At 41.7% G+C, this 21,647-nt stretch overlaps 2 protein-coding genes across 3 annotated transcripts in view; one reads left to right on the forward strand and one right to left on the reverse strand.

Annotated features, from left to right (window-relative positions):
- cfap210 (cilia and flagella associated protein 210) overlaps positions 1-21,647 on the reverse strand; it is a 193,092-nt gene that overhangs the window by 63,571 nt on the left and 107,874 nt on the right. The window lies entirely within an intron of this gene.
- Positions 17,735-21,647, forward strand: part of phgdh (phosphoglycerate dehydrogenase) — a 61,611-nt gene continuing 57,698 nt past the window's right edge. The window contains exons 1-2 of the mRNA XM_072579271.1: positions 17,735-17,859; positions 18,459-18,721. Of these exons, the coding sequence (XP_072435372.1) occupies positions 18,587-18,721 (135 nt within the window). The 5' untranslated portion in view covers positions 17,735-17,859; positions 18,459-18,586. The remainder of the gene's footprint in view (positions 17,860-18,458; positions 18,722-21,647) is intronic.

The following is a 21,647-nucleotide window of genomic DNA, read 5'->3' on the forward strand; positions in this document are numbered from 1 at the left end:
AAGATTCCCATCCAGTTGGAAATAAAGTTCCTTCTAAACGTAGACTACAATTCCCAGTTTCAAGTTAAGTTTCAAGGCTAACAGAGCTGATTGCATTCCTGTCTTAGCTGAACACACGGAATTTGCATTTTGCAGACAGAGGAACTTAGGGCTGGGTTTTGTTGTTCAGGTAAGTGCTGCAGATGGAATCGCATAACAACAAATGGGAGTTTGTTTTAGTGAATTGCAGACCTTTTATTAATAATCATGTTACAGCCAAATTGCGGTTAATAAATACGCATTATAGGAGAACTACCTGTATACCTTTTTACTCTTTCATGGAATGTGGGTGTTGCAGTCAATTGAGTGGTTTGTTCCTTCATTGCAGAGGGCAGCTAAGGGTCAACCATATTACTGTGGGTCAAGGGTCACAATGTACTGCTTATCACTGGCCACTCGGGTGTTTCCTTTCTTCCTGGTGGTGGAATATAAATAAATAAAGATTTACACACTTGTTGTTTTTCACTGTGTATGACACCTGCACACACACGACGTGGGTGCTGGGAAAAAATAAGCACTACTGTAGTGTCAGAGGCTCTGCTCAAAAAAAAGTCACAATATAGACCAGACCAGATGAAAGTTGCAGATATTCCTCCCCAAAAGGAAATTAGTGAACCAGAGGTTTTAATGACAATTAAAAATGGTCTTCTGGGTGTCATTGGACTAGCATTTTAATTTCAGACCTATTAATTGAATTTAAATTTCATCATCTGGCATTGTGGCATTCAAAACTGTGTCACCAGAGCATTAGCCTTACTGGTCCAGTGACTATGCTACACCACATCATCTCCTTCACTGATGGAAACCTCTGTCTTCTGCCACATTAAGTCCAGATCTGAAATTTAGCTGTGTGATTACTAAATGTAAATGTTGGTTTAAGCCAACAGAAAGAAAAACACTCAACTGATGATTAGAGGCTAAACCAGAAATTGAATATACTTATTGATCACACTTATGACCTTCATTAACAACAGTAATTTGTGGGTGTAGACTGAAACTATTCCAATCTATACTAGATCATGGATTACCCAAAGGAAACAGCAAAGATTATTGAGAAAGCATAAACGTTAAGTCATGTACCTTAAAGGAGGTGGCCCATCTCCTACTTAAATCTAAATAGAAAGAAAATCTTTCTTGCTAAAATGTGACAGCTGGTTTATGCATGGCAATATTCTAAACACAGCAATGAAATGAATGGCAGATATTTTATTTTTGCCATATAAAAGTGTGCCAGGTCATGAGGGAAAGCCTTCATCAAAATGTCAAGTTTTTTAAAATCTATTCATGGAGGAACCACACAGGGACTTATAAACATCTTACTCGACAAAGGGCATGTCCAGTAGTGCAGCACTCATTCAATAATTATAAGTATACCCACCTTCACCATTTCCTCTGGCAGCTCGTTCCATACATGCATCACCCTTTGCATGAAAAAACTATCCCTCAGGTCCTTTTGAAATCTTTCCCCTCTCACTTTAAACCTATGGTCTCTAGTTTTGGACTCCCCTACCCTACAGAAAACACCTTGGCTATTCACCTTATCCAATGCCCCTCATGATTTTATAAACCTCTATAAAGTCATCCCCTAGTCTCTGACACTACACGGAAAATAGCCACAGCCTATTCATCCTCTCCCTATAGCTCAAACTCTCCAGTCCCTGAAACATCTTTGTAGATCTTTTCTGCACTCTCAAGTTTAACAACATCCTTCCCATAGAAAGTTGACCAGCATTGAACATAATATTCCAAAATCTAGATTAGAGTGGTGCTGGAAAAGCACAGCCGGCCAGGCAGCATCCGAGGAGCAGGAAAATTGACGTTTCGGGCAAAAGCCCTTCATCAGGATCTAAACTCTGATTTCCAGCATCTGAAGTCCTCACTTTTGCATAGTATTCCAAATGTAGCCTCACTAATAATCTGTACAACTGCAACATGACATCCCAACTCCGATATTCAATGCAGTGACCAGTGTAGGCAAGGGTACCAAATGCCTTCTTTACCATTGTGTCTACCTGTGACTTCACTTTCAAGGAATTATGTACCTGCACCCCTCGGTCTCTTTGTTCAGCAAAACTCCCCAGGGCCCTAAAACGTAAGTCCTGCTCTGGTTTGCCTTACCAAGGTACATTTATCTAACACTCTCCTTGCCACTTTGCACCATCTGATCAAGATCAATAGTGTGGTGCTGGAAAGGCACAGCAGGTTAGGCAGCATCCAAGGAGCAGGAAAATCGACGTTTCAGGCATAAGATTTTCATCAGGAGTATGGGGGTGTGGAAGGGGGCTGATAAATAAATAGGAGGGTGGGGGTGAGGCTGGGGGCAAGGTAGTTGCACGTGGGGGTTGTTGGTGATAGGTTGGAGGAAAGGATGGAATGGATACATAGGAAGGAAGATGGACAGATAGGACAATTCAAGAAAGTGGTGCCGAGTTGGAGGGTTGGATCTGGGGTGAGGTGGGGGAGGGGAGATGAAGAAACTGGTGAAATTGACATTGTTGCCGTGTGGTTGGGGGGGTCCCAAGGCAGAAGATGAGGTGTTCTTCCTCCAGCCATCGGGCGGCTTGGATTTGGTGGTGGACGACGCCCAGGACTTGCATGTCCTTGGCAGCGTGGGAGGGGGAACTGTAGTAGTTGGCCACAGGGTGGTGAGGTTGTTTGGTGCATGTGTCCTAGAAATGTTCGCTGAAATGTTCCGCAAGTTGGCATCCTGTTTCCTCAATGTAGGGGAGACCACATTGAGAGCAGCAGACACAGTAAATAAGATATTTAGATGTGCAGGAAAATCTTTACTGGATGTGGAAAGATTCTTTGGAACCTTGGACGGAGGTGAGGGGAGAGGTGTGGGCACAGATTTTACACCTCTTGTGGTAAGGGAAGGTGCTAGGAGTGGAAGGTGGGTTGGTGAGGGCTGTGGACCTAATGAGGGAGTCGCAGAGGGAATGGTCTCTGTAGGTGTCGGAAATGGCGGAGGATAATGCACTGCATTCGGAGATTAGTGTGTTGGAAGGTGAGGACCAGGGGAGTTCTATCTGTTTTGCGATTGGAGTGGTGGGGTTCAAGGGCAGAAGTGCTGGAAGTGGAGGAGATGTGCTAGAGGGTATTGTTGTCCACGTGGGAGGGGGAATTACGGTCCTTACAAATGAGGCCATCTTTGATGTCCTGGAGTGGAGTTGCTCCTCCTGGGAGTAGATATGGCAGAGAGGCAGGAATTGGGAGTAAGAGATAACATTTTTAAAGGAGAGGAGGTGTAGTCCAGGTAGCTGTGGGAGTCGGTGAGTTTGAAGTAGATGTCTGCATTGAGTCAGTTGCCAGAGATAGAGATGGAGAAATCCATGAAGGGGAGGGAGGTGGCCAGGATGGACCAGGTGAACTTGAGATCAGGGTGGAGGGGTTCGTGAAGTTGTTGAACTGTTCAACCTCCTCATGGGAGCATGAGGTAGTGCCAATCCAGTCATCGATGTAGCGGAGGAAAAGGTGGGGAATGGTGCCGGTATAACTGTGGAATATGGATTGTTCCATAAGGTCCCATTGAACTCTGAGATAATCCTATTCATTGTCCACTATACCCCCTATTTTGGTGTCATCTGTAAACTTACTAACCATGCCACCTATATTAACATCTAAATCATTTATGTAAATGATGAAAAGCAGTAGACCCAAGACCCAGTACTGATCCTTATGGCACACTGCTAATCACAGGCCTCCAGTCCATAAAACATCTCTCCACCACCACATTTTGTCTTCTACTTTCAAGCCAATTCAAATGGCTAATTCCCCTTAGATTCCATGTGATCTAGATGTGAAGCTGGAGGAGCACAGCTCAAAACATTGATTTTCCTGCTCCTCGGATGCTCTTTGACTTGCTTTGCTCTTTCAGCTTCAATCTATTGACTCTAACTTCCAGCATCTGCAGTCCTTTACTGTCTTCCATGTGATCTAACCTTGCTAACCAGTCTAAAAGTGGTGCCTTGTCAGACCTTTTTCTGAAGTCCATATGGACAACTACTCCTGCTCTGCCTTCATCAATTTTCTTTGTGACCTCTTCAAAAAACTCAAATCAAGTTATGATTTGGAGATGCCAGTGTTGGACTGGGGCGTACAAAGTTAAAGATCACACAACACCAGGTTATAGTCCAACAGGTTAACTTGGAAGCACACTAGCTTTCGGAGCGCCGCTCCTTCATCAGATGATAGTGGAGGGCTCAATTCTAATGCATAGAATTTATAGCAAAAATTTACAGTGTGATGTAACTGAAATTATCCATTGAAAAATATCTTGATTGTCTGTTAAGCCTTTCATCTGTTCGAATACCATGATAGTTTCATTTCTTTCATGTGTAAATCACAAAACCTTTTTTTAAAAGTTGCATTCTCAGGTTAGCTGTAACAATGGGTGTTAGCTAGTCAATATGTTGAAGCTGTTAGTCCCCTGTGTTCTATTTCTATGCCATGATGTTTAGATTGATTCTAATCTAAAAAGTGAGAAAACAGAATTTTACATGAATTCATGCATTTTTTGAGCAAAGTACAATGTAACTCTACAAGTACAAACTCACCCCACAAAATATATGTGTGCATGTGGGTCTTTGTTTGTGTGTGTGTGTGTGTGTATGTCTGGGGTGGGGGGTTGTGAGTGTCTGTGAGAGAGAGTGTATATGGTGTGTGCATGAGTGTAGAGTGGTCTAAGTCTCTGAGAGGATGCCTGTGTGGGTGTGGGCGTGGGAGTGTCTGTAAGGGTGTGTGTGTGTGTGCCCAGTTGAGGCCCTCCCTATGGGTAAATTTTTGCTATAAATTCTGTGCCTTAGAATTGTGTCCTCCACTATCACTTGATGAAGGAGTGGCGCTCCGAAAGCTAGTGTGCTTCCAATTAAACCTGTTGGACTATAACTTGGTGTTGTGTGATTTTTAACCAAATCAAGTTAGTCAGACACAATTTCTCATGCACAAAGCCATGCTGACTGTGCCTCATTAGTCCTGGTCTTTCTAAATGCATGTAAATCCTGTCCCTCAGTGCCTCCTCCGACAACTTACCCACCACTGACGTAAGACTCAGCTGTCTATAGTTTACTGGCTTTTCCTTACCGCATTCTTAAACAATGGCACTATATTAGCCGACTTCTAGCCTTCCATTACCTTACTTGTGGCTATTGATGCTGCAAATATTTCAGCAGGGAGCCCAGCAATCATTTACGTAGCTTCCCAGAAAGTTCTGGGAAACACACAAACAGGTCACTGGGATTTATCCATCTTTATGCATTTTAAGATCTGCAACATCTCCTCTTCTGTAATATGGACACTTTTCAAGAGATCGCTTTTTATTTCCCCAAGTTCGCTAACTTCTATGTCCTTCTCCACAATATATGTTAACAGGAAATACTTATTTAGTATCTCACACATCTCCTGTGGTTCCACACATAGGCAGCCATGTGGATCTTAAGGAAACCTATTTTCTCCTTAGTTACCTTTAATGTATTTATAGAATCTCTTTGGATTTCTCAACTCTATTTCCCAAAGCTATCTAATGTCTCCTTTTAGCCCTTCTGATTTCCCTCTTAGTGTACTCCTACTGCCCTTATACTCTTTTTGGGATTTACTCAATCCCAGCTGTCTACGCCTGATAAATTTTTCTTTTTCTTGACCAGAGCCTCAACTTCTGCTGTAGTCATCCAGCATTCACTATACCTACAAGCCTACCCCTTCACACTAACAGAAACATACTGTCTCTGAACTCTCGTTATCTCATTCTTAAAGGCCTTCTGCTTCCCAACTGTCCCTTTACCTGTAAACAGCCCCCCCAAGTCATCTTTTTAAAAGTTCCTAGGAGGAAGTGAGGACTGCAGATGCTGTGGATCAGTCAAAAAGTTTAGTGCTGGAAAAGCACAGCTAGTCAGGCAGCATCCAAGGAGCAGGAGAGTCGACGCTTCAGGCATAAGTTCTTCATCAGGAATGTGGGTTGGGGTGAGGCGGGCAAGGGGGCTGAGTATAAATGGGAGAAGGGTGGGACTGGTGGTAAGATAGGTAGGAATACGATAGGTAGGAGACTGATGATGATAGGTCGGAGCGGAGGATAGAGTGGTGAGGTGGGAAGGAAGCTGGCCAGGTAGGACAGTTCAAGAGGGCGGTGCCAAGTTAGAGGTTTGGATCTAGGATAATGTGGGGGGAGGAGAGATGAGGAAACTAGTGAAATTAACATTCTTCATCCATTCGTCGGGTGGCTAGGATTTGGTGGTGGAGGAGGTCCAGAACTTGCATGTCCTTGGTGGATTGGGAGGGAGAGTTGATGTGGTTGGTCACGGGGCGATGGGTTTGTTTGATGCATGTATCCTGGAGATGTTTCCTGAAATGTTCCACGAGTTGGCATCCTGTCTCCCTAATGTAGAGGAGACCACATTGAGAGCAACTGACACAGTAGATGAAGTGTTTGGATGTGTAGGAAAATCTCTGCCAGATGTGGAAGGATCCTTTGGGACCTTGGGTGGAGGTGAGGGGAAAGGTGTGGGCATAGGTTTTACACCTGTTGTGGTGGCAAGGGAAGATGCCAGGAGTGGAGGGTGGGTTAGTTGTGGGGAATGGACCTAACACGGGAGTCACAGAGGGAATGGTTTCTGCAGAATGCTGTATCTCTGGCGATGGGGTCTGTCTGCAGGTGGCAGAGAGGATGATGCATTGTATCCAGAGATTAGTGGGTGGAAGGTGAGGACAAGGAGGGTTATGTCCTGTGACTGACTACTTCCCCTCCCACTCCACCAAGGACATGCAAGCCCTTGGCCTCCTCCACTGCAAATCCTAGCCACCCAACAACTGGAGGAAGAATATCTCATCTTCTGGCTTGGGACCCTCCAACCACACAGAATCAATATTGATTTTACCAGTTTCCTGATCTCCCCTCACCCCACCTTATCCCAGATCCAATCTTCCGATTCTACACTGCTCTCTTGAACTGTCCTACCTGTCCATCTTCCTTCCCACATGTCTGGTCCACCCTCCGCTCTGACCTATCGCCATCACCCCCCACCTTCATCTACCTATCGCATTCCTAGCTACCTTCCCTCCAGTCTCACCCACCTCCCATTTATCTCCCAGCCTCCTTGCACCCCCCCCCCCCCCCCCCATTCGTGATGGAGAGCATATGCTCAAAATGTCAACTCTCCTGCTCCTCGGATGTTGCTGACCGGCTGTGCTTTTCCTGATTTTCCTGTCTACTGACATCAGAATTGGCTTTCCTCCAGTTTAGAACTTTAACTTTTTGATCAGTTCTATCCTTTCCCATAACTGTTTTAAAACTATTACAATTATGCTCACTTGAATGAGTGTGTTCCCCCACTGATACCTGAGTCACTTACCCTTATTTCCCAAAAGAAGGCCAAGTGTTGCCCCTACTCTAGTCGGTACATCCACATATTGTACAGCTCTTTTTTCCTTTCTGATTCCGTTGTGCATTTCTTATGGATCAGGATCTGTGCCTTTCTTGATATAAATAATTGTCAATATGGCAAGGGTTATCCAATTCTGCTGAAAAGGATCTGCTTCAAAGGATTTCAGGACTCTGTGGTGACGTTATCTGGGACAGATAGCACCCTTTTCCTGGATGGACTGTTGATCCCAAAGCCATTAACTGAAATAAATCACTTTTAGGTACTTTTGGTCACATATATCTGAGTAAGAGTCATAGAGATGTACAGAAAGGAAACAGATCCTTAAGTACAACTTGTTCTTGTTGACCAGCTATCCGAAATGAATTTAGTCCCATTTGCAGCATTTGGCCCACATCCCTCTAAACCCTTCTATTCATATACCCATCCAAATGCCTCTTAAATATTGTAATTGTATCAGCCTACACCACTTCCTCCAGCAGCTCATTCCATACATGCACCACCCTCTGCTTGAAAACGTTGCCCCTTCAGTCCCTTTTAAATCTTCCCCTCTAACCTTAAACCTATGACCTCTAGTTTTGGACTCAAAGAACAAAGAACAATATAGTGAAAGAAGAAGCATTTCAGCTCTCCTAGCCTGTGCTCTGACATTTTTTCCCTTCCATGCTAAAACTGTCTTCACTTACGGGATTCATATCCATCTACTCCCTTCTTATTCATGTATTTGTTCAGGTGCTTCTTGAATGCCGCTGTTGCATCTGGTTCCACCACCTCCCCTGGTGACGCGTTCCAGGCACTCGCTACCCTTTGTGTGAAAAACTTACCTTGCGCATCTCTTTTAAACTTCCCCACTCATACCTTGAACTTGTGTCCCCTAATAATTGACCCCTCCACCCTGGGAAACTATCCATTCTATCCATGCCATTCATAATCTTGTAAACTTCTATTAGGTCACCCACCCTCTACCTCCTGTGTTCCAGTGAAAACAAACTCAGTCTATCCAATCTTTCAGGCATCATCCTGGTAAACCCTTCCTGTAACCTCTCCAAAGCACCCATATCCTTCTGGCAGTGCAGTGACCAAAACAGTACGCAATATTCCAAGTGTGGCCTAACTAAAGTTCTATAAAGTTGCAGCATAATAACTTGATTATCCTTTTACTCAATGCCCCTTCCAATGAAGGCAAGCATTCCATAAGCTATTTTTACTACCTTGTTTTCCTGCATTGCCACCTTCAATGATCTGTGGACATGCACAACCAGACCCCTCCACATATCCCTCATGCCAGACAGGTATAAAACATGAAGTCACATGGTATCAGAGGTGAGCTTGCAAGATGGATACACAATTGGCTTAGTCCAAGGAGATAGAGTAGCAATGAAAGGCTGCTTTTCAGAATGGAGGGCTGTGACTAGTAATGTTCCAAAGGGATCAGTGCTGGGAACTCTGCTATTCGTGTTCGTGACTCCATCACCCCAGGGAAAACACCTTGTCTATTTAACCTATCCATGTCCTTATGATTTTATAAAGCTCTATAAGGTCACCCCTCAGTCTCTGACAGTCCAGGGAAAATAGCCCTCGCTGGTTTGTCCTTCCCTATAGCTCAAGCTCTCCGACTCTGGCAACATCCTTGGAAATCTTTTCTGAACCCTTTCAAAATTACAACATTCTTTCTCTAGCAGGGAGACTAGAATTGCATACAGTATTCCAAAAGTGGCCTAATCATAAGCCGCAATATAACCTTCCAACTCCTATACTCAATGTACTGACCAACAAAGGAAAGCATACTAAATGCCTTCTTCACTACCCTATCTACCTGCGACTCCACTTTCAAGGAACTATGAACCTGTACTCAAGGTCTCTTTGTTCGGCAACACTCCCAAGACTTTACCATTAAGGTATAAGTCTTGCCTTGATTTGCCTTTCTAAAATGCAGCACCTCATGTTTATCTAAATTAAACTCCATTTCCTACTCCTTGGTCCATTGGCCTATCTGATCAAGATCCTGTTGTATTCTGAGGTAACCTTCTTCGCTTTGCACTGCACCTCCAATTTTGGTGTCATCTGCAAACTTACTAACAACACCTCCAATGTTCACATCCAAATCATTTATATAAATAACAAAAAAGCACTGGACCCAGCACTGATCCTTGTGGCACACCGCTGGTCACAGGCCTCCAGTCTGAAAAACAATCCACCACCGCCATCCTCTGTCTTCTACCTTTGAGCCAGTTCTGTATCCAAATGGTCAGTTCTCCCTGTATTCCATGTGATTTAACCTTGCTAACTAGTCTATCATGAGGAACCTTTTCAAACATCTTACTGAAATCCATATAGATCATGTCCACGCTCTGCCCTCATCAATCCTCTTCGTTACTTCTTCAGAAAGCTCAAGTTAGTGAGACATGATTTCCAATACACAAAGCCATGTTGACTGTTCCTAATCAGTCTTGACTTTCCAAATACATGTAAATGCTGTCCCTCAGGATTCCCTCCAAGAATTTGCCCACCACCTATGTTAGGGTCACCAGTCTATAATTCCCTGTATTAATCAATATTTACAATTTAATCAATCAAAACCTGCATCGCCATTCTAAGTGATTAAAGATTTAATAGTGATCTAGGTTTGTTCTATACATGACACCAATTGTATGACACTTTGATTTATATTATAAATTCTGTGTCCCATGATCAGCAGCGTTCTGAAAGCTTGTACTTTCAGATAAACCTGTTGGATTATAACCTGGGTGTTGTGTGTCTTTTAAAACATTTATTCAATCAAACTTTCGAACACATCTTAATTTTTCTCTTCATGTCCTGATGTCAACTTTCTATATACCTAATTGAAAAGCATTTTTGAGTTTTTCTTCATTAAATATGTACTATTAATGCAAGTTGCTGCTGTTGTCTTGATCTAGCCTGCTAACCAACTTGTCATTTCAGATGTACAATGACAAAGAAGAGATTAGTGTTAGAATCCTTTCTCTGAAAAATCTTCCAAGAATTCTCACATTAATTGTATATATCACTTTGTAGTTGGGAATATAAGAGCATGACATACCGAGAGTAATGTATGCACCAGTACTTTTCTTTGGCCTAAACACAGCCACATATATGCATTTCATGTAATTGAGGACACGTAACTGTAAAAGCACCAAATAGGCAACTCTTTAGCTCACACTACTCCTTGGTTGACTGCAGTTATTTGTTCTGTAGCTGCAAGGCTTTTGTGGGTAAAAATTCTCAAGCTGACTTTGCAAGATGAAATTTTAAATATAAGAATGATGAATCACAGTACTAATTCATCCCTAAAACAATGGGAGACATCAGAGAATGGGCCAGAGTGGATAATTTTGGAAGAGAAGTGAATGTACTATCACCAAGTTTGCAGATGACATGAAAGGAGGGTGGGAAGGCAAGAAGTGAGGATGACACAAAGGGTTTACAGAGGGATACAGACAAGCTAAGTGAGTCAGCAAAAACTTGGCAGATGGAGTATAATGTGGAAGAAATATGACGTTATGCATCTTAGCAGGAAGAATAGAAGAGATGAATATTATTGTAATGGAGAAAGACTGCAGAAAACTGTTCAGAAAGAATTGCGGAGCTCAGTGCATAAATCACAAAAAGCTAGCGTTGACGTTTAGTGGGTAATAAGAAGATAAATGGAATGTTGGCCCTTATTTCAAAGATAATGGAGTATAAAAATAGGAAGGTATTGCTAAAACTATACAAGATACTATAGTAAGCCCACTGAGACATAGAGTTGTACAGCAATGGAAACAAGGTAAAAACAATGACTGCAGATGCTGGAAACCAGATTCTGGATTAGTGGTGCTGGAAGAGCACAGCAGTTCAGGCAGCATCCAAGGAGCAGCGAAATCGACGTTTTGGGCAAAAGCCTGATGAAGGGCTTTTGCCCAAAACGTCGATTTCACTGCTCCTTGGATACTGCCTGAACTGCTGTGCTCTTCCAGCACCACTAATCCAGAAATGGAAACAGACCTTTCAGTCCAACTCTTCTGTGCCAACCAGATATCCTAAATTAATCCAGTTCCATTTTCCAGCATTTGGCCCACATCCCTGTAAACACTTCCTATTCATATACCCATTCAGATGCCTTTTAAGTGTTGTAATTGCATCAGCTTATACCACTTGCTCTGGCAGCTCATTCCGTACATGCACCACTTCTGCATGAAAAGGTTGCCTGTTAGGTCCATTTTAATTTTTTCCTCACTCACCTTAAACCTATGCTCTCTAGTTTTGGAGTCCCCTACATTGGGGAAAAGTCCTTAGCTAGTCACCCTACCTTTGCCACTCATGATTCTATAAACCACTATAAGGTCACACCCCAGTGTCCGAAGCTCCAGGGGAAAAAAAGCCCAGCCTATTCTAATAGCTCAAACCCTCCAATCCTGGCAACAACTTTCTAAATCTTTTCTGAACTCTTTCAAGTTTCACAACCTCTTTCCTCCAGCAGGGAGACCAGAATTAAACACAGTATTCTAAAAGAGAGCTAATCAATGTCATGTACAGCCACAACATGACTTCCTAACACCTATTCTCAGTGCACTGATTCAATGCATCTTAGTAAATTAAATGAACTAGCTACAGAGATAGTGAAAGCACTGGTAGTAATACTCCAATAATCCTTAGATCCTGGAAAGGTCACAAAAGATTGGAAAACTACAAATGTAACACCTTTATTTAAAATGGGAAGGAAACACAAATAGCTTACTATAGGACAGTTACCTTAACATTTTCTCAATAACAGATTTTCAGAGTCTATATAGAAGATGTAACAGCAGAGCATTTAGAAATGCATAATATGATCAAGCAGAGTCAGCATGGCTTCACAAAATGGAAATTATGCCTGATAAATTTATTAGAATTCTTTCAGGAGTTAACAAGTTACATAAAAAGTGGTGAATGAAATATATTTGGATTTCCACAAGGTATTGATAAGATACCACACATTGGGTTACCTAATAAGCTCATGGTGTTGGAGGTCATAGATTAATACGGATAAAGGATTAGCTAACTTGTAAAATAGAGAGTTGGGATAAGGGGGCATTTTCAGGATGGTAATCTATAGGTATTGGAGGGATCAATGCTTGGGCCATACTTGTTTACAATACACATTAATGACTTGGATAAGGGAAGTAAAAACTAATTTCAGACAGCTGCAGAGGCTGGGTCATTAAGTATATTCAAGGCAGAGATAGGTACTTAATCAGTCAGGGAATTAAGGGGAAGGGCAGGACAGTGGAGTAGAGGATCAGGTTAGTCGTGATCTCATAGAATGATGAAGCAAATACAAATGAACTGAGTGACATGCTTCTTCTTTGTCTTATGGCTTTCATTCTACAGAAGTACAAGATTCCACAAATGTTTGCATTCCTACATTATCTTCAGGCTGGCCTATGCAGGGCAAGAGAACATCCCACAAGGCATAGCTAGTAATCTCAGGAATTCATGTGGGCCATCAATGAACAGATAATTTGCCTTCTGATTGCCACTACATTCTAGTGGACACCAGATAGGGTCTCCAGAATTGTATTTATTGAGCCCTGCACTACCTGGCTCATTGATAAAGTCAGAATCTAGAAAAGGACAAGATGGACTGACTACCTGTCCCTCAAATGAAGAAGACTAGGAACATGACAGAGCTGCTGAGGGAACCATCACTGATGACATGGATACTTAGGAAGCCAGGGCAGTTTTGAGACATGGATCATCTACCTTACAGTGACTAGATGAGAGGGCAAATGACTTTGCAGCAATATTTGTTGACAATTAGCACTTTAAGCTAATTATGGCATACAGCTGTTACTTCCTTCAGGGAAAGCTTATAGCTTTAAAATATTAAAATTCCTATTTACCTCTTTATTCCCATCAGCTCATTAAAAACAAAATCCAGAAGTTCATCTGTACTAGGTTCAGCAGAGGTTTATTCACCAACTGTTCTCATTGTTAGGGACCTTGGCTGTTTCTTTCCCTTCTAGTTGCAGGCCTCTGTCAACATTGTGCTCAAGTAAGTGACTGCAAGCCGAATCTAAATGAGATTACTCATTGAGGTGGATATCTGAACTGGTCAAGGGTGAGAAGGAACACCTTGATGGTATACCCTGAGTTTGCAACTGTTCCTCCTCAGAAATACTTTTTCTTCTAGTTATGGCCTGGATCTGCATTGAAAAATATAACAACTATTTGTTAGTGTCAATCTGACAGCCTTACTCAAGGTTTTATTGAGTTGCTGCTGCTTTATGTGTAGCTGGTAACTGCTTGGAAGCTTTCTCACTTGTTAGCTGGAGAGATCCAATCTCTCCTTCAAAAAAGGCACATCCCCCTTGCTCTCCTGCCAGCAAGGCAGCTTATAACTCAAAACAGGTTAGTACTCTTACGTTAGACATTTTTCTCCCTATCTCTGCATATCTGCATTTATTGTGTATATTGTTTGCCTGCAAAAGTATTAAAAGATATTAACATAATACTTTGCATGCATTGGTTGACAAAGCTATCAATCTGCAGTTATGATTTGGAGATGCTGGTGTTGGACTGGGGTGTACAAAGTTAAAAATCACACAACACCAGGTTATAGTCCAACAGGTTTAATTGGAAGCACACTAGCTTTCAGAGCAATGCTCTTTAATCAGGTGATAGTCACTATCACCTGATGAAGGAGTGTCGCTCCGAAAGCTAGTGTGCTTCCAATTAAATCTGTTGGGCTATAACCTGGTGCTGTGTGATTTTTAACATCAATCTGCAGAGCTGTGATCTTCCATGTGCAGTAGTTGTAAGAAGAGTGTAGTGCAGGGAAATTTGAGAGTTAAGGATTTAAAAGGAAAAAATGGTCATTAGAAAGCTAGAGTTAATGTAAATCAGTAAAGCATTACATCCTCCGTGTGTCTGAGACACCTGCAAGCTGTTCATCCCAAAGCCATGTTTTGCGGTGGTGCTATTTTCCCATGCAAGCCTTTACTGAAAAGCATCAGATGTGCATATCTTTCTAGCTGTGATGAAAGGTTGATGAGTTGGTGGTGTATGAACAATTGAGTATTGTAGTTCCCTTACATGTTTTAATTCGGAACCCTGGCAGATGTGCGAAAGTCAGGATCATGGTAATGCAAGTAGTGCTAAACTTTATAATTTAACTAATTGCACGTGAGGTGAGGTAACAGATACAGATGCCTGGCACTTAATCTAGTGTGTTACTTTCTTGCACAGTGTCAAGATTCATAGGGGCATGAACAATTGAATATATAATGGTACGTGTCCTCACATAGTTCACTGTATCGTTTACTCTTTTGTGACACTGGAACAGGTTCTCTTGGACTGTCCATGGTTGTTGACCTCTGCATCCTCTTCCATTCAGATTTCCTTCATCAGAGAGAGTAGCATTTTGTTGTCATTCCAGGTGGAAAGTATTTCCCTTCTCTCTTGGACAGCTTTAAGGAGAACCTCCATAAAGTCATTACTAAACCACAGTGCTGCATTTTGCTGGGTCTCTGACATCTACAGGCATGGTAGAGAGTGATGAGCAGCAATGAGATTGAGTGATGCTCCTTGGTTGTAGAAAGCAAAGTGTTGCATGGGTATCATTTAAATATGGTGCCTGGAAGGTCCTAGCAGGTGGTCAGAATTGCCTGGATTAGTGGTGCTGGAAGAGCACAGCAGTTCAGGCAGCATCCAAGTAGCTTCGAAATCGACGTTTCGGGCAAAAGAAGGGCTTTTGTCTGAAACGTCGATTTCGAAGCTACTTGGATGCTGCCTGAACTGCTGTGCTCTTCCAGCACCACTAATCCAGAATCTGGTTTCCAGCATCTGCAGTCATTGTTTTTATCCGGTTAGAATTGCCTACCCATAATATTTGGTGTTCCATCTGCAGATGAAAATGCACAGATCCAAGAAGAACACAATACTGTGAGAAAACCCAACCTGCCTGAGTGGAAGTGCCTTCTGCATTTAGGCCCATCTCCACAGTTAGTCTCAAATAAAAAGATTCTGCAAACCAGCAAAAGTAAAACATTCAAAAATGCGCATGCACCCTCCTGCATCTGAAGATTTTGCTTTGGAAGCTACAAATGATAATTAAATATAACCATCAGACAACTTTCCCTGAATGTACACATATAGCAACTTACATCAAGTTATGTGTTACTGAAAACAAATGTCCACTATTCAATCAATATTCAACTTCTTACCTTGTTCTCTCTTGCAGTTCATTAACAGAGCAAGATATGGCAATGGCTGAGTCTGAAGGCAATATGGGGGCAAATAGAAATTTGAACAAAAAAATCTTTTGGCTGCAGGACAGTTTTCTGTTTACTTTTTACATATTGACCATACCTAGAATACTGTGAAAATATTTAATCCCCTTATCTTAAGGAAAGATATGTTCATTGGAGGTAATGCAGAGCAGGTTCACCAGATTGATCAAAAGATCACAAGACCATAAGAAACTGCACATAGTAGGCTGTTTGGCACATTGAGCCTGCTCTGTCATTCAATAGGGGCATTGTTGATCTGATATTTTTCACATCCACTTTTCTGTGCTACCTTATAACATTTGATTCACCTACTGATCAAGAATCTATTTATCTCAGCCTTAAACATACACTAGAACTCTGTTCCCACAGCTCTCTGAGTTCTAAAGATTCACAATCCTCGAAGAGAAAAAAAAAACTTTCCTCATCTCAGTATTAAATTGGCACCTCTTTGAGATTTTGCCCTCTGGTCCTAGACTCTCCCATGGGGGAAACATCCTCTCAACATTTTTTTTCTTCTTTTTTTTTCTTTTTTTGTGTGTGTGTACAACTGTAAGACACAGTGAAAGACACAAAGTGCACGAATCTTTATTCAATTTCCTCACAACATTTACCCTGTCAAGCCCCTTGAAAATCCTATATGTTTCAATGAGATCACCTCTCATTAGTCTAAACTCCAATGAATTCCAACATGTTTAGCCTTTGCCCATAAAACAATCCCACCATACCAGGATCCTAGTACACCTTCTTTGAACTGCCTCCAATGAAATAATGTATTTCTTTAGAGGGTTAAAACATAGTACCCCAAATGTTAAAAATCACACAACACCAGGTTATATCCCAACAGGTTTATTTGGAAGCACGAGCTTTACCCCAAATATAGTCTCATTAGCACCTTGTACACTTACAGTAAGTCTTCCCTACTCTTATACTGCTCAAAATAAGTGCCAACATTCTATTAATATTCCTAATTATCTCTTGCACTTGTTTACGAGTTTTCTGATCTTCCTTGATCCTGAGTATAGAGGGATTTCTTAAGAGTAGATTAGTCTTGTTCTCATTGGAGTTACAGAGAATGAGATGAGACCTATTGGAAACCTATATGATTTTTAGGGGGTTTGACAAGGTAGATGTGGAAATGTTGTTTCCCTCTCATGGGAGAGTCTGGACCAGAGGGCATAATCTCAGAGTAAGGAGTTTCCCATTTAAGACAGAGATGAGGATTTTTGTTTTCTAGGAGGATGATAAATCTTTGGAATTCTTTACTACAGAGTGCTGTACAGGGTGAGTTAGTAAGTACATTCAAGGCTGAGATAAACACTTTTAATCATTAAGGGGAGCAAATTTTCTGTGGGTAAAGCCAGAAAGTGGAGTTCAGGATTGTCAGAACAGATCATGGGTCGACCATAATCTCATTAAATGGAGGAGCGGGTTTGAAACGCTTAATGGCCTACTTCTGCCTCTATGTTTTACGGTCTGATAGTGTTCTTCAAAAGATTGAATGGCCTCTTTCAGTGTCGCATAAGACTTTATGCTGAAGTCTAATATAATAAATCTGAAGCAGCATCCATAACATATAATTTGGGTATGAGATTTATTTTGATCATCAAGGAATTTTCAGCTTTTATCTTGATGGACACTGAAGAACTTGTAGAAAATGGTAATGTTTCTTCAGAATTGACGGCACCAAGCCAAAACTTGTCGATCAAGTTAGCGTTCAATAGAATAAGAAACGACCTCCTTTCAAAAGCCTGTTGCAGGTTTTCCATCAGCACGGCTCTCAGCTGTGCAAATTAGAAGTTTTAATTTATGCAAGATTATCTCCACGATGCAATTCATTTTATGAACTGGTTTTAAAGGCTGGTTGGAGTATTCTGCACACTGGGGATCATTTATTTTATTCACGGTGCAACACATGTTTTTCGTTACTCAAATCAGCATTAAATGAATCAGGAAGGAATTTGGAAAACTGGCCACAGTCTGTGATTAATGTTATTACATAAGGCATTGCAGACAGAGATCTTTTGTTGTCCCTTTCCTACCACTAAATATCCAGCTTCAAGACACAGAACTCCCAGTCGACACAGCGAACGCTGCGGGTCAATATTCTTATGTCAGTACTCAAAAGTTATTTCAAAAGCGTTAATTACGTAAATTATGTACTATTCGTGCATTGGGAGGTACGATCCTTTACTATTTTAGTTGTTTTTGGTATTATTTTGAACTACTTAAAGTATTCATTGTAGATGAGATGTTTGATATTCCACTGTACTCCATAAGGGTATCCAAAGTTCGTCCAAAATGCTTAATCATCACAACTTCTACAGAAATTCGCGGCCATTTAACTTTAATGTAAAACCGCTTTGCAATGTCGCAGTGTAAGTACAGCCTATCCTTGCACAAACGTTCAAATAAAGTAGAACAAGACTCCCTATGAGGTTAATCGCTTTAGTATTTACACTTCTGGTATTACTGCGTAGAGGATCTGCTTTGTTAAACTTGCAGTATAAATACATCACGAATTTAAGTCGTCCTCGAACAATAAAGCACTAGTTATTTTTTGCACCAGTTTCACAAAACTTTGTGGGATGAAAAGGCGCTAACCGGTGAAATATTTCATTTTCATTATCCCTAAGTGAATAATTATTCCGAAATGTTGCCAACTCGTTTTACAATCAACATAGATTGTAGTGTATAACCATCACGTTGTCGTGTTTAAAATTAACATATTCAGCCCGGCTTGCTGATTTACGTGTACGAGCTCGGTTTTTTTTTAAAGGAGGTGGCTTCGATACAATTGCCAGAGGGTGGGGTGAAAAGCAGCTTTTGGAAAATCAGAAGGGTGAGCACGTGCTCACTTCAGCTCCGGCGAACTTCAAGTTAGAAAGGAAACAGTCAGGAAGAAAGATGGCTTTGTCCGTCTGTAATTTTCTCATCAGTGAACGCGTAGATGCCAGCTGCAAGAAGATTCTGGAAGAAAATGGCATCAAAGTGGTCCAGAGGGAAACAATGACCAAGAATGAACTCCTGGCTGAAATTAAGGTAGGATTCAAAATTCTAAAAAATTATATTGTGAGTCTTTATGATGAAAGCATGTCAGGTATTTGCAGTCGCGATGATGTGTGTAAACGGTGTAATTTTGATGGAGGGGCGGGAGATGACGCTAGATTTGGTCTTACTAGGGCTCAGCTGATCGAAGGATAATATTAGAGAGAATATTATTTCTCTTATTCTCTAGGTGTGACATGTATACGTTAGACTTGAGATCGGTTGTAGGAGTAGCTAGCAACATTGAATCATTTGGAACAGTTGCTCCCAAACGTTGTTTTTGTTTTGCCGTTATGTGTGAACTGCTGTGCTCTTCCAGCACCACTAACCCAGAATCTGGTTTCCAGCATCTGCAGTCATTGTTTTTAACCTTGTGGATGTACTATATCTGATAGCGCGGCGCCGTCTCCTGGATTACCAGGAGACCCACCATCACCCTCCTCTTTTCTGATGCAACATCGCTCAGAGGTTTCCCCGTCCAAAACGAACAAGGTGAACTCGGGCTGCTGTCGAACCTTAACGATACGTCATTGACAATTCGCCAAGATTTTTCCAAAAGTAATTTCAGACGCTCTCCCAAACATTGCCTCGAATTGTTAAATGGCTTCAGCGAGGTTTTAACATGAACAGTGGAGATTTTGAGCCTGTACCCGATAACTTATTTGCTTATTATTCATCAGGTGAATCCAAATCAAAGCAAAATGAACCTTTGTCGCCCATGTTTGAAACTTCAAATATCTATAGTATAGATACTTATTGCAAAAATATCAGTCGACAGTTAAAGGTTACATCTTAAGACTGTGCATTTCTCATTTTTGCTTTTTTTAAAAAAGGAGTACTAATATAAATTCCATATGGTCTATAATTTACTATGGATCCCGCAAGGAATTACGTCTGCATTCATTTCATGTTTCAGTCTTTGATCTTTATTCTGTCACTTTTCTAATGCTGTTTACCTCTGTTTGCATTATGGCTCGAAAAGACAAACCAGTGAATTATGCCCAGAAAATTGCTTATGTTTAAAACGGTTACTTTTTTTTTGTATCCTCTTCTCCAGACAGAAAACAAGCTCTCCACCTCCCTGCCAGTCTCAATTTTTTTCCCTGTTTGCTTTCCTCCTTATTTTCCAAATCATTATGTAACATCAGGTTAGCCTGGCAATAAATAGATAGTGTAGTGTGTGGTGCTGGAAAAGCATAGGCAGCATCTGAGGAGCAGAAGAATTGATGTTTCAGGAATAAGCCCTTCATCAGGAGTGAGGTTTGAGGCTCGGGGTCTAAGGGAGAAATGAGGGGCAGGGGCTGGGGCTGGCTGGTGGTGGGGGGGGGGGGGGGGGAGGGGTGTGAGCCAAGGTAGCTGGGAGTGTGATAGGTAGATGAAAGGAGGGGAGAAGGTGATAGATCAAACAGAACGGTTGAGTAGATAGAGTCATAGAGATGTACAGTATGGAAACAGACTTTTTGGTCCAACTTGTCCATGCTGACCAGGTAGCCCAACCCAATCTAGTCCCACTTGTCAGCACCTGGTCCATATCCCTCCAAACCTTTTCTATTCAGATACCCTTCCAAATGCCTCTTAAATGTTGCAATTGTACCAGCCTCCACTTCCTCTGACAGCTCATTCCATACACGCAGCAACCCTCTGCGTGAAAAAATTGCCTGTTCGGTCTCTTTTCTATCTTTCCCCTCTCACCCTAAACCTATACCCTCTAGTTTTGGACTCCCCCAGTCCAGGGAAAAGACCTTGTGTATTTATCCTATCTATGCCTCTCGTGATTTTATAAATCTTTATAAGGTCAGCCCTCCACTTCTGATACTCCAGGGAAAACTGCTCCAAACTATACAGCCTCTCCCTAAAGCGCAAACCCTCCAATCCTGGCAACTTCCTTGTAAATCTTTTCTGAACCCTTTCAAATTTCACAACATCCTTCCAATAAGGTGGCTCAGTGGTTAGCATCTTGTGTGTTCTAAATCTTGCCTAATCTTATCATAATTGCCTTTTCCCCAGCAATAACTCTCTTGCCCTGTGGTAAAAACCTATCCCTTTTGGTTCTGTTCACTTAAGCAATGGAATTGTGGTCATTATCACCAAAGTGCTCACCTATGTCCAAATCTAACACGTGGCCAGGTTCATTACCCAGTACCAAATCCAGTGTGGCCTTGCCCCTTGTTGGCTTGTCTAATAATGACAGGAAACCATTCTGCACACATTGGACAAAAACAGACCCATCTAAAGTCCTCGAACTATAGTATTTCCAGTCCTTAATAAGTATGTACCTGGCAGGAAGTGGTCGAGTGAGGAAGTCTTTATGTACTAAAGAAGTTGAATCTCTTGTCAAGAGGAAGAAGGCTTATGTTAGGATAAGACAGGAAGGCTTTGTAAGGGTGCTTGAGAGTTAGAAGCTAGCCAGGAAAGACCTAAAGAGAGAATTTAAGAGCCAGGAGGGGACATGAGAAGTCATTGGCATATAGGATCAAGGAAATCCCAAAAACTTTCTATAGGTATATCAGGAATAAAATAATTTCTAAAGAAAGATTAGGGCCAATCAAGGATCGTAGTGGGAAGTTTTGTGTGTGTGGAGTCAGAGGAGATAGGGAAGTGCTAAATGAATATTTTTCATCAGTATTCACACTGGGGGGGAAAAAAAAGTGTTGTTCAGGAGATTAGAGATACTGTCTACTAGACTAGACTGGATTGAGGTTCACAAGGAGGTGTTATCTATTTTCATACTTTCCAGAATTTTGAAGTTTGGCCCAAATGGGATTTATTCTCTGGGAAGCCAAGCAGGAGATTGCAGAGCCTTTGGCTTTCATCTTTGTTGTCATTGTCTACAGGAATATTATCAGAAGACTGGAGGATAGCAAATGTTGTCCCTGGGTTTATGTGGGTTTCTGCTGATCATTCTGGTTTTCTCCCATAG

This window comes from Chiloscyllium punctatum, chromosome 10 (assembly GCF_047496795.1).
Source record: "Chiloscyllium punctatum isolate Juve2018m chromosome 10, sChiPun1.3, whole genome shotgun sequence".
In the NCBI taxonomy this organism is placed as follows: domain Eukaryota; kingdom Metazoa; phylum Chordata; class Chondrichthyes; order Orectolobiformes; family Hemiscylliidae; genus Chiloscyllium; species Chiloscyllium punctatum.